Source organism: Vicugna pacos, chromosome 7, assembly GCF_048564905.1.
Source record: "Vicugna pacos chromosome 7, VicPac4, whole genome shotgun sequence".
Taxonomy (NCBI): domain Eukaryota; kingdom Metazoa; phylum Chordata; class Mammalia; order Artiodactyla; family Camelidae; genus Vicugna; species Vicugna pacos.
Window position 1 is genome coordinate 59920565 of NC_132993.1, and position 13583 is coordinate 59934147.

The window sequence follows — 13583 nt, forward strand, 5'->3', positions numbered from 1 at the left end:
ACTGACAAGCGAGGGAATGGGCTAAAAATTCTCTCTAATGACTTCTCATCAAATACAGTTTAAAAGTGACGTTACCTGACCCAGCAGAAAGCCCCAGTCACAGTGGTGCAAGTGTTTGATGGTAGCTTTATCCAGGTCCTCCTTTTGTCAGGAGACAGATGATGAAACCCAGAGGGGTGACTCTCAGGTGGTAGAGCTGGGAGTAGAACCCAGGAGTCAGAGCTGTGTCCAGTGCCCAAGACCAACTGTTCATAGTGGTCAGGAGCCTTGTCGTCTGATCACGTGAGCCCCGTGACAGCCCTGCTGGGTGCCGAAGCATATTTAGGCCAATAATACAAGTGAACAATTTTGGTTCTTTTTGTTAACTCAAGTTGACCAGTATTTTGGCTTCTGGGTCAGCATGGCATACAGATGAGCCCAAGTGTTTTGTGTAAAATAGACATTTGGGTTATTCAGGTTCTGAGCCCCAAAGGGTAGAAGTCTGGAAGTCAGCTGCTCCCAGGTGCTGGGGTTACCAGCTGTCGCTTTGGGGGCCAGAGAGTCACCACTCCCAGTCAGCTGCTTAGCAGCCATGTAGGTCAAGGTGTCCTGGTATAAGACAAACTTTCATCACAAAAAGGTTGTGCTTGTTGAAGAAAAGAAATTGTTCCCCCACCACCGCCACTAAACAAAACAAAATAAAACCTTCAACCACAGCAACATCAGATTCTCCAGCTTTGGAACTGAAAGAGCATTTCGGGTATTAACAGAAAGCAGTACCTTGTAGAACTTCTACTGCATGTAGAAGCCACAGTGGTTTACACAGGCTGGTGGACCACTGACAGAGTCCTTGCTTAGGCTCGACTAACCCAAGCCATTTGTGCCTCCCCTTGGTCCCCCAATTTGCCATCTGTGTTAATTAAAACATCTAGACCGTGGGCCTTTAGTAGCCAGAGACCACGATTATATTTGCATTTTTAACATGTGCATGCTTTTTATGTTGATTTTAAACTGGACCAGTTGGGGTCTGCAGTACAGCTTTGGTACTGCTTCACAAATACAGCACCTCTTGGTGTTCCGAAATGAAATAATGAGTAGTAGTAGCTAATGTTGCTTTGCCCTCAGCTTTTCCAAGAGATGAGATTGTGTTTTGTGTCCAAATGGGAGTCAGTGCCAGTTTGGCGTTGGGTGAGCAGAGACGTGGGGAATAGCCTGGTCACCTGGAGAATTAGATGTAGGACTCATTTCATTCACACTGTACTTTCTGCTCTCTGGGCAGAAGAAATCAGAATTCATTGTGCTGTTGTGTCCACGGTGTTAGTCAGCTTGCTGTTTTGTTGAGTAGCCTGGTGTGCAGGCTTTTACGGTAACATCCTGGTAAAAAAATGAACACTCCATACAGCATCTCCCCAGCTGATACCCACTGTGAAGTTTAACGTTAAATCAGGAGAGCAAGAAAATTGAGATGGAAAAGCTCTGTACTGGGTTGCTGCCGAGGTGTCGCTGTGTGTGCGGTGTACATACAACACTGCTTCTGAAGACTGCTTGAGTGAAAAGCCCCACCCAGTGAACTGGGGATGAAATTTCAGCTCGAACTCTCAGAGTCTGACTACATAGGCTGAGTGTTCGGCAGCCCGGGAAAATGTTGCGAGTGTACACTTATCTCTGTACCTGTTCCATTGCCAAGTTTCTGTTTTTCTAATCTGTTTAAAATTATGTGGCCCTTTATTTTAACTAGATTTTTTTCTATCATATTAGCATAGGATTATGAAAATGATACTTGTATATTAAATAATATAGGTTCTGATACTCGATGTAATATAGAATTTATTTAAAATAGGGCTAAATGTGATACCATATTTTGTAAGCAAACCTTCTTTATACATTTTTATTCCTTGTTTTCATTAATTACCTGCATTTTCCCCAGAATTATTCTACTACCACCCCTAAAAAGCAATTCTTTTGAATTATATACCTTGTTGATAACCCATTTTAATTAACATTTTAGATAGACTTTTTAAATTTCAAAACTGTGGGAAACACCAAAATGCAAAGTAACCAGGGGTCTGTTTGGCATTCTTGGCTTTATAGTGTAAGTCATCTGGATCTGCTGCTTGTTTTGTGGGTCTGTTGGTGGGTTTTTTTTTTTTTTTTTTTTGTCCCTGATACATTGTTCTCAGGCTGAAGCACAAACTCACACATCTAAAAGAAGTGGAGAGATTTTTTTTTTGCATTCAAAGTATACTCACTTGAAAATTGGAGATTATTAAGGAAATGACAGGCCTGGAACTATTAGAAGCATGAATGTTAAACCTACAGTGGTATAACCCCGATACATGTTTATTTCTGTACAGCTAGCAATTTTGAAGAGTTTGATTTTTTTTTTCTCCTCAGCGATCTGAATGGGTGTGTTGAAGTAGTTGGAAACGGCTACAATAGAAGTCTATTCCATTAATCATCGTGCACCAGAGTAGAAGGAACAGAACACTGTTTACTGGCAAATATTAAAGAGAAATTGGGCCTCCTTTCTTTCATGTGCTGGAGCAGAGTTGCCTTAGAAAGCTGTGCAGCTCCCTGCCCTGCGACCTCCTGGCCTTTGGTGAAGGAGGGCTCTTCTCTTGAAAGTCCTTAGTGTCTCCATCAGCAGCATTTAGTGAGCACTCTGGGGCCTGTTCCTGATAAGAGCTCTCTTGGCACAGCTGTGCCTTCATCCAGCTCTCTGGGTTTTCCACGGGTCTCAGGCCTTCGATTTTATGCTCTCTGCTCACTTATTTAGATAGCGGTTCCATTTTTGTCATCTGCCTTCTCTTTGTACGTATTGTGGGATGATCTCGTTCATTTCTACAACCATTGTTTTTTCCTTCTGGTTTTTGGTAGACCTTCCCCTAAACGTAACAGGCAGTCCACATAGGTTAGGAAGTTAGCTATGGAGCCAGGCCGCCCGGCTGCATGTCCAGTTCCATCCTTAGTGTCGTGTGACGCTCACATGCTCTTTGCCCTATTTTTCCGTCTCCAAAGTGGAGGTGGTGGCCAGTCCCACCTTACAAGGTTGGTGAGAGGTGAAGCAGGAGAATGCACCTGTCCTGGGAGCATAGCATGCTCTTAATATCAGCAGCTGTTTGCCTTTGGGTTTTTTCCCCCTAAAATCCTATTATCTGCCATTTCCCCAGATTTACGTTTCTACCTGTGCCTCTGGTTTTCTTTTGTTTATAGCTTAATTTTTATTTATAACTTGAGCCCAGCTCTTTCCAACTTTCTCATTGTGATTAACTACTCACCTCTTTTCCCATAAATATTTTCTTTTGTGGTGGGTTCTCCTCTTTCTCCCATCATCCAAGATAAGAATTCATTAAGAAAAGCTTGCTCTGTTTTTATGTATAAATCATCACTAAAACTTTTTTTAACGTCTCTTTTTCAGTTGTGCGTCCAGATCACTTACGATCCTCTTACTTACGAGTCTACCCAAGGCAGCGTAAGTTAGTGGTTAAAAATCTTGGTTTTGGAATCCGACAATACCTTGATAGAGATCTCAGCTCTGCCACATCCTAGCTGTGTGGCTTTGGACTAGATACTTAACCTCCCTGAGCTTCAGGTCCCTCTAAGATGAAGATATTATCACCTGAGAGAATTATTGTGAGGCTTCAGTGAAATACTGTCTCGGGAGTTCCTGGCGTAGCCTCAGGCCTGTCGGAAGTGTTCCAGCTGGCACTGTCTCCCTCCACCCTGTCTGGTCTCCGTCACTCTGTTCCTGTGGCTGGTTCAAAATGACTGCTGAATTACTATTCCTAACTAGGTGATTTTTTTGTTTCTTTGAAAGACTCCAAAGAACTTATATTGGAAGGGACTTTAGAGGGTTTTAAATCATTCACCTCGACAAAAATCAAAGCTCCTTTTTGTTAAGTGCATGTCGTACATGACACCTAGTGTTTACCAGCCTGTACAGTAAGGTGTTGCTGGGGCTCTGAGATACAAACCCCCTTCCTTAAGCCCTCCCGGCTAGGAGGGTCAGGGCTGATATTTGAGCTCTGCCCATTCTGGTTCCAAACTTGAGATTTTTGTCATCATAACATATTGCTTCCATAAGCCCTGCATTAAAATAAGTAAAATAAATTCCTTGAAACGTGTTTCTCAGCTTGCAGTTGAATAGATATCTCCAGTGACTGGGAACCTGCTCCTTTGCAAGGGAGCCGCCCATCTCATTGCTGAATAGCTGTGCAGGCTAAATATGTACGTGTTTTGTGCTAAAGCACAGTCCCTCTATTTTCTCTCCATTGTTTTGTTTTGTTCTGTTTTTTCTTTTTTAAGAAGTACAGAGAGCTGGTCTGACTTCTTTTTTACCTGATAGTCCTTTAAACCTTCAGATATTTGAATGTAGCTGTTGTCTCCCATCGTTCCTCCCTGCCCCGACACATAGGACAGATTTATCCATTTTGGTCCCTTGCACTTTGCAAATGAACATTAACTTACGTTTGCTCTACACCACGCATCCCAGGAGCTCTCTGTCTCAGTTAATCCCTCTGGGTTCAGATCTAGGAACCTTCAGGGTCTTTGTAGCCCTAAGTATGGGTTAGGTCTTCCTTAGACAGCTTTAGGGGTGCCCATGTGAAGCTTTGATTTTAAGTCGCTCTGCTGTAAGTAGTGAGCCTGGATATTTATTTCAAAGATCATTCATTCTCAAATTAAGTATTTTCAGAATGCCTGTGTGTTAGCTCCCCAGACCTCCTTACGGGTCTTGCTCCCTCCTTGGTCTCTTGGGGTTGTGAATAAGGCGAGGAGAAAGCCTTTCTGATTTGGTTTCTCTCCTCCATGGTGTCTGCTGTTGTTGGGGGAACACTCCTGGTGCTGGAGAGCACATCAGAGACCTTTGCCTTAATGAAAAAGCTTCAGGAATTTTATTGTTTTCTCATGAAAATAGGCACCATAAAAATTTCAGGCATTGGAATAATTTAAAAACAGATTGGGTGTTTATCTTTTCATAGCTCTGAAGATGCCTGTGTCAGATATGTTTTGTAATCAAATTGCTGGCAGTGCCATTATCCATACAGGCTCGTGAGGTGTTAGGAGCGGGGCGGGCCCGCCTGCGTTTGTGTTCCAGCTTTGCTGCTGCTGGTCAGTGAGACCTTGGTTTCCTCAATTGGTGCAGTGAGGGCAATAGTGGCGCCTGCCTTCTAGCGTTGCTGTGAGCATTAAATGAGTTTTTACTGTGAAGTACTTTAGAGCAGTGTCTGGCATGTAATGCATGCTCACTCAATGCTGTTATCCTGGTCGTTCTATCGGTTGCGGTAATAGTTTTCATTTTTTCACCCAGAAGAAGAAACAGGACGTCAACAGATGTTCTTCAGAGCCTCCGTCTTCAGTAAGCTACTTGTAAGTTTAGGGAAACACATAACTAGATGTTTTCCCTGTATCTTACTATTTAGAGAACTGTCTGGCTTCAGCTTCCTGTTTTTCTGGGAATTTATAATATCCCCAGTCTTTAAGAACTGTTGGAAATGTGTTCTCAAGTAGTTCTTCATTAGGCTTAAAGGTGCTTTCTTGTTCCATGATTGCGGGAGCCCTGATCGTAAGTGTTTCATTGCACACGGAAGTGCCCAGTGATGTCGTCGGTCCTCAGGACGGATGCGCCCTCGGTCCTGGCCCTGCGGTGTGAGCTTCAGCCCCACGTGCGTGTCCGTTTCCCAGTTTGACGTTTCGGACAGGTTGCTCTCTGTGTTCTGGCTCCCTGCTCTCCGAGGGGATGGAGTGGCCAGGGAAGGTGATAACTGCTTTCGGTATAATGACCTGAGGCTCCCTAAGACAATTTTAGTTATGAACTAGGGGAAATGGTAAATAACTGAACACACCCTCTGGTGTTGTTGAGAGTAATCTTGGCTTCCGATAGGTAGCTCTAGCAGTGGGTCTGGCAATTCAAAACAGACTGTGTTCATTTACTTCCAATTGAATGCATGCTGTGGTCATTTTTCACTATGGGGTGTTTAACAGTTGGTTCCTTCCTTCCTCTTAAGTTGGAGACACTTGTGCTGGGGACCCCTTTCTGTTGACTGCATTGTGATTTGTTCACTCAGTGGTTTTATACAATACCTGTCACTGATGCGCAGGTCCATGGTTTATTGCACGCCTAGTATATCTGAAGCATCCCGCCCACACCATAAGCAGGGTGAGCAGACACAGTCTCTTTCCCCTGGCCAAGCTGGGGAAAGACAGGAATGTAAACAAGTGATTACTATGTAGGATGGAATAAGACGTGTCTTACCATTGAGGTTCAAGCAGGAGGCCACATGATCAGGTCAGTTGTTTTCAGTTTGGAGGCCTGGTCATATTTACCTAAGTGGTGGCATTTGGGTTAAGGCTGGAGGAAGTGGTAGGGTTTCAGGAACTAGAGAAGGAGGCTACCCATCTATGCTCCTGAAATGGTGGTGGGAAGAGCGTGGACCAAGGCCCAGATGTGGGGAAGGTCTGGCCCGGCTGGACATGGGGTTCTGGAGCCAAGGGTGAGAGCTGCTCCTTATTAGGGGCTTAAGTGTGCTGCTTCAGAGACAGGTCTTTGTGATGAAAGCTTCCTGAAGAGGGAGATTGAGTTCAGACGAGAGATTCTGAAAGGCAGCTGTTGCTGTGTGCAAGGTGGACTGCAGAGGTCAGAGAGGACAGTTGGGCCCATGGTGGTCATTCAGACATGGGCTGAGCAGGGCCTGGACCAGTAGTATCAAGAGTGAAAAACTGCATTTGAGTGAACTTTCAAAGGTCCAAGTGACTTAATTTAGTAACGTTTACTCTGGGGGAAAGGAAGTTTGAAGAATTGAAAATGACATTGCCAGGGTAGGTGACCAGGAAAACAACATGCTAATAAGTAAGCTTTGAACTTAAGAGAGGGACCAGATTTAAGGACTGGGTAGGGGACATATGACGGTGGGTTTAATGAGGCATAATTTCATGGCCTTTACCAGATACCCACATGGATGTATTCTCTAAGCAGTTAGAAATTCTGGCCTGGCAGATAGAAGTGTGAGACTTGGATCTGAGAGTCAAAAGCCTAATAAGAAATCTTATCATAAGTCCTGGGGAGGGAGGCCTTTGCCTCGGAGAGTCTAGTGAGAAGACCTGAGGACAGAGGGTTGACAGATGCCTCCCATTTAAGGAGTGAGCGGAAGAGGCACTAGAAAGATTAGAGTCCCCGAGGAGAGTCCCATGGGGTAGGCTGGATCGCAACTGGCGGATGCTGTAACTGAGAAGAAGCTCTTCAATAGGATAAGAACTCTGATTCTTCTTTTTTTTTTTTGGTCTTTTTAAAATTTTTTATTGTAGACATTTTCAAGTTGCACAAAAATAGAAAAATGTCATGACCACCATGTCCCTGTCATCCAGTTTCAGTTGTTAGCAATATTTTATCAGACTTCCATACTATAAAGCCATATCAGACTCATGTCATTTCTCCCATACTTCAGTTTGCATTACTTCATAAGGACAATTAGTTCTGATAAAACTATGTCATTATCTTAATCACCAAAGTTAAAAAATAGTTAATTCCTCAGTATCAGCTAATAAAATTTTTTTGTTTAAATTTAAAAATCCTTGAGAGCCATATCAGTGATGCTTTTTAATTTCGTAGAGATTAGATCTCACTCTAGGGGCCCATTTGGGAAATGAGCAGAGTGGCTTGGGGAAGATAATAAAACATACTCTACAGAAGGGATGTTTCTCCTACACGGCACATGATGGGTTTTGATGGGAGGCTACGTTTTATTTTGTGTATGCACTTATCCCTTGGGAATAGCAACAGACATCTAAGATTGAGCTCCCTGTCTTTAGATTGTATGAATTAAAACATATGCCACACTTTCGCTACTTCTGACCCAGGTACTATCCAATTCCTAGTTCTAGAGCATTGGTCCTCAACTAGGACACACAGCCCTCTCTGGAGACATTCTTGATTGCTGTGGCCTCAGAGGAAAGTGGCTTCAGCATCTGGTGGAAAGAGAGAGGATAGGGATGCACTGGACAGCTCCCCATAGCAAAGGCTTACCCTGCCCAAAACACCAGTGGTGCAGAGGAACAGCATATTCCAGAGCAGAGCCACCCTTTTCAAGCTGTTGCTACATCACGTGTTTGTGAACCAAGTTACCGTTCAGCCTTTCTCTCTCTTCTCTGGAGAGAGGTTAACATCCCTGTAGGTGTTTCTCCTTTGATCATCACACCGCCCAGGCAGGGTGTGGCCAGATCTTTGAGCCTACCAAACATCATTCCAGTTTTTATTTTCCTTGTGTCTTTGGACTCCAGCTGAGCAGGACGTGATTTGGTTTCTCTGGGTAGGAAATTTAAGGTGGAATGTACTTTCTCAAGACATGTTCCCCGATCTGAGCAAAGTTCTCTCTTTGGAAGGGGACAATAGCTTGGGAGTGCTGCTGAACAAGTGTGGGGCTTAGTGAATCAAGATAAACGTGTATTTCCTTACCCTGATTTGAAACTGACCTGTCATGTGTAGTAATTGAGAAACATAAATAATTTCACCTTCTTTATTTGTAGGAAATACAGTTGGAGCATGCAAAACAAGCCTTTGTTCAAAGGGACAATGCCAGGACAGGAAAAGTCACAGCCATTGACTTCCGAGACATCATGGTCACCATCCGCCCTCATGTCTTGACACCTTTTGTAGAAGAATGTCTAGTAGCTGTAAGTTGTTACTTGCCCCAATGAAGTAGTTTATTCTACCCGGCGTAAGCTCAGTAACTAAGGGATTGTAAGGACGAGTCTTACACATTCTGTAGAGCTTTTTCTGTTTAAACACTAACATTTTCTTATTTTCTTAATGAGATGGCATACATTACCCAGCTTAGAGAGTGTGCTTTGCCAGTTTTAGTTAGTAGTTAATTTATCTGGATAATACGGCATATCTTAAAGAAATGTGTTCACTGATTTTTTTGAAAAAGAAAGAACAAAGATATTATCTCATATTAATTTGCTTTATTTTTATTTGTTTTTTTTGCTTTATATTTTGAAGTAAGTCAAATGCTGATCTTTGCTTTTACCCGTTCTCCAAGGCAAAAAAAAAATGTTTCAAATAGTGCACATAGATAATTCCAGTAGTCAGCAGAATAGAAGCTAACCCTAGATTGCCTCAGTCAGTCAGCATGTGTGTGTTGAGGAGACAGTGGCATGTGTGATGAGCAGAGCCCGCTGTCCTGTGTCGTGGAGCTTCCCTCTTAGTGGGTGTCCAGCCACTGTCCTCCCTCCTGGACCCCGAGGTGCCCTGGAACATGCCGCAGTGGTGGTTCCCACGCCTTGATCGTAGAGCTTAAACACCGTCAGGGATATTGTTGAAAACACAGGTTCTGAGGTCTCTTCCAGGCCCACTGAGTCACCATCCGCAGGCGGTGAGGTCCTAGAACCTAACTGCTAGGAGATCGTCAGGATGGTCCCTCAGTTTGGGACCCTACGCAGTGGAACTCTCCTTTTGTTCATCCCAGGGGGAGGATGTTTTGAGTGTTTTCACGTCATCTACTTCCCCACAGTGCTTACTGTAGGCAAGAACTCAGGGTAACTTTTCATTTTTCTCCCCCAAAGTCCCTCTTTTGGGGGACGTGGCATTCTAACAAGTCCTCTTCCTCTTGGGCACTGTGTTCATTTAGCTCCTTTTCTCGGCCTCCCTTCCCTACGCCACTCTAAACGCTCATGTCAGCTATTTCAAATGATTACCAAGTGAAGATTTATGTGGTTGTTACCTTATAAAGAAGTGCTTTCCTAATAAAAATATTTTGCCTTGTTAGGGAAGGATAGAATTTGAAACCCCAAACTGAATTTCCATTCATAATGGACATGCTGTCTGTTGCCCCCGTGTCCCCGTGAAGAAATATGGTTTCTTACAAATTCTGATTATCAGAATTCTGACCAGTCTTAACCCCCATCAAAGCATATGACATCTCATAATTTTACCATAATATGCTTGTTTGTTAGAAATCCTACCAATGTAAAGTCTGTATTTAAATGATTATTTATTAGTACTTAAAAGGAACATGACAAATCATGATAATAATGTTAGATTGACCACTTGCCACAGTATGCTTGTGTTGGTATAATAGTTTTGCACGTATAAGCATACACATGTGTGCATGTGTATAATACAGTTTCGGGTGTCTAAGCCTTTAAGAGTTGCTCATTAGGTGAAATAAACAAACTTATAAAACATTTCCAATTGAAATTTGAACTCTGTAAATTACTACTGGTCCTGTTGTTATAATCCTACACATGTATTTATTTAGTTTTCCAGGACTTGTGTGTGGTGAGTACAAGTTCTGGTCATGATTAGTTGCAGTTACTTTTAAAAATCATTTATAGATTTTTATTTTAATGTGAAAGAAAAATACTTATGGCCGTTTCTTCCCATACATGTTTTCTTGATTACTTCCAAAACTGGCACTTGATATGTGTACTTCTGAATCGTCTTCATTCTATAAACCCTTTGTTTATTTTTCTTCTCTCCCCTCTTATTTTCAATTTATTTGAGGCTGCTGGAGGTACCACGTCCCATCAAGTTAGTTTCTCCTACTTTAATGGATTTAACTCGCTCCTTAACAACATGGAACTCATTAGAAAGATCTACAGCACTCTGGCTGGCAACAGGAAAGATGTAGAGGTGACTAAGGGTGAGTGAGAATACATCTGAATCCTTGCCTGCAGGTACCTTGGTATATTATTGGGGTGAAGAAGGCAACCAGGAGTTTGTTACAGATTTTTCTATCCCACTGATGCATCTTAACCTTACGGTACATGTGTGTTCTCCATCCTTTGATTAGACAAACAAAACAGTCTTTAGCACATTTTAAATAAACCCAAGACAGTCTTTGAATGAGGGAACCATGTAACTTTCTTAAATGTTTTCAAATCTTGCTAGAGCCTGAGCTAAATCGGCAGCTTCTAAAGCGGCCTTCAAAAGTACACAAGGAATTCCATAAACTTATACTGGGGACAGTGTCTGTTAATTTACAGTCTCTGAACAAGGTAACAGCGTTTTAGTGAGTTTTTTTAAAAGAGAATTCCCTTAGGGATTCCACAGCTTCATTCATATCACGTCCTGGGACCTGTGCCCATGAAGTTTCGTTATCTCCTCCTCGTTTTCCCTGACCCGCAGTTTGAATAACATCCTGTGTCATTTATTCATAGCCTTCAGATGACACCAAGCTTTTAAAGTCAGTATCAGAGAAACTATTCTGCATACTTTTTCCAGATGAGTAAAAAAACTGCAAAAATTCTTACCCTATTTGGATTGACCTGAATTCTACGACTGATGATAATAAAGTTTGGTGATGTTTGCTCATTCCAGTGCCTTGAGTTAATGCTGCATTTAGTGGATATTCCTTCTTGAATATTTCCCTTTTAACTCTTTTTCCATACAGAGGAGTTTGTTCTGGCAGCTCAGAAATTTGGTCAGGTTACACCCATGGAAGTTGACATCTTGTTTCAGTTAGCAGATTTATATGAGCCACGGGGGTAAGTTGGCCTTTTTTTTTTTTTTTTAAATTAGCTTAATAAAGAAAGTTAGGGGACTGGGGTAGGAGGAGGGCAGCAAACCTGGAGAAAAAGAAGCCAAATTAAAGGTAACTCTGAAATATGGGAAACAAGAAACGGAAGATTTTAAAATTCCGTAATATAAATTTTAATGAATTTGAATTTTGTTGTTGTTTGTGTTTGCTTTTCCTTCTAGGCGGATGACCTTAGCTGACATTGAACGAATTGCTCCTCTAGAAGAGGGAACTCTGCCCTTCAACTTGGCTGAGGCCCAGAGGCAGGTGGGCACCAGGAGCACGCTCGCTGCCCCATTCTTTTCATAGGGTCCCCGACCCCTCTTTACTTGTAGTTGCCTTTACAGCCCTGGTCTCTGACTTTCCATTTCTCTGTTTTGCACTGAAAAATCCAGACCATTTCAAAAGGCTGTGAAGAGACATTACTTAGAGATGATCTGATGAACTGATAATTGGCACTGGGATTTTTCTTTGGAAGAGGGGGTGATTTCTTAAGGGCATTCGAAGCCTGGTCCCCCCAGTGGAGGTGGAAGATCTTTCCTTCTTCCCTGAGTCTCCTGCTGGGAGAGTCAGGGCTGGAGTTCCTCTGGGTGTCTGGGTCCCTAGCTGGCCCTGCCCCTCAGAGAGGCGCTCACCAGAGCGTCGCCTAACTTCCATGCCTTCCGTTTTCTGAATATCAAAATGAGATAATTTTGTTTAGTCTGGAGTCATAGTTTGCAGGCTTTTAGACCTATTTTCTTTGTGCAAGGATTCATAAGTTATGTGGAAACAATTTGAGGAATGCTAGATTTTATTTTATGGTTAACAGAAACCGATCTCTTGAAGTTGTGGGAGTCAGAAACCTACGATGTGGGGCCTCCTTACATTTAACTCTTGCTCTACTTTCTGTAGATCAGGATTAGGGAATAAAAGCCTTCAGAGCATGCGTTGTGCTTACGTGGTGTTTGTAAAATAAATCCACTCACAGACAAGCGTCACTTTAGAAAAATACCTCCTTTAAGGCAAAGCCATCCCTGAATCCTGTGAGACTTAACAGTTTTTGGCTCGGAGCTCTGGGTCTGTACAGAGACGCCAGTTTGACCACAATGGGTCGGTGCAGGCTACATTTTTAGGACTGGCAGGCCTCGAGCCAGGACACCCTCCTTTCAGCTCTTTCCCACCCGATCGCAGTGGCGAGTTTTGTGTGCAGCGTGTAACTCAGAGTGGTGGGTGTGTGCTCAGTAAATCCTAAACCAGGCACCTCTGGAAAACCAGCTGGCCGCCGTTAAAAGAAGAAGCCGATTCCCCGAGTGCAGAAGGGAGGACTGTGTAATCACGTGCAGAGCGGGCAGCAACTCCGCTCTGCAACGCCCTTTGCTTCTGAAACCCTGCTTACCAGATGGTTATCTCTTGGTCTCCGTGCTGTTAGCTTTTGGAGAAATTTAGGGACTAGGAAAAAGCAGAGAAGTTTTTTTTTGTTTTCATTTATTTTTAGATTCCTCCTGTTCTCCAGCTGGCAGTGGTATCCCACAAACTTTCCTTCATGCGCTCTGCAGCTATTGAGAATTTATGATGGTGGGTGCTTGTTGGTCTTGGCCACGAAAGGGTTAGGCGAGATTGATGAAATTTACAGCAGGAAATGATTGGCTGCTGCTTAAAGGTTTAGAGCAATTCACAGTGGCCTTGCCTGGAATATTCTTTACTGTGTGAACCCCAGTGGGCCTGGCAACATCAACAGACTCAAGCAATGGAGGTCATCTACCTGGTCGGCTCAGTGCTAACATTTATCCTCACCAGAGGAGTGCAGAAGGAGGAATCTTTCTTGTCTCATTTCGTGAGCATGCTACATTTCTAGCTTCAGAAAAGTTAAAGTCTGGGATTTCATTTACTTTGTTTTAGATGGATTAGTGTTAGTGGTAGGTTCCTCACCACACCCCAACTCATTATTTTCAAAATATTTTCACTCATTATTGTGATGCCAGAACCTTTGTAAGTACTGCATGTTTATATTTACATAAACAAAACAGTGCCTTTTTTTATGGATGCAGCTGTCAGAATGAAGTTACTATTAATTTCCATCTGTACAAGGATAGAGTTGGAAGCACCCAGTGG

The 13583-nt window shown here is 42.9% G+C and overlaps 1 protein-coding gene across 2 annotated transcripts in view; it reads left to right on the forward strand.

Moving 5' to 3' along the window:
- The window catches only part of SLC25A13 (solute carrier family 25 member 13), a 179144-nt gene that overhangs the window by 96566 nt on the left and 68995 nt on the right, over nt 1–13583 (forward strand). For both annotated transcript variants that reach the window (XM_015242032.3, XM_006207611.4), the window contains exons 6-9: nt 8500–8646; nt 10478–10616; nt 11367–11460; nt 11675–11759. In XM_015242032.3, coding sequence (XP_015097518.2) covers nt 8500–8646; nt 10478–10616; nt 11367–11460; nt 11675–11759 — 465 coding nt within the window. The remainder of the gene's footprint in view (nt 1–8499; nt 8647–10477; nt 10617–11366; nt 11461–11674; nt 11760–13583) is intronic.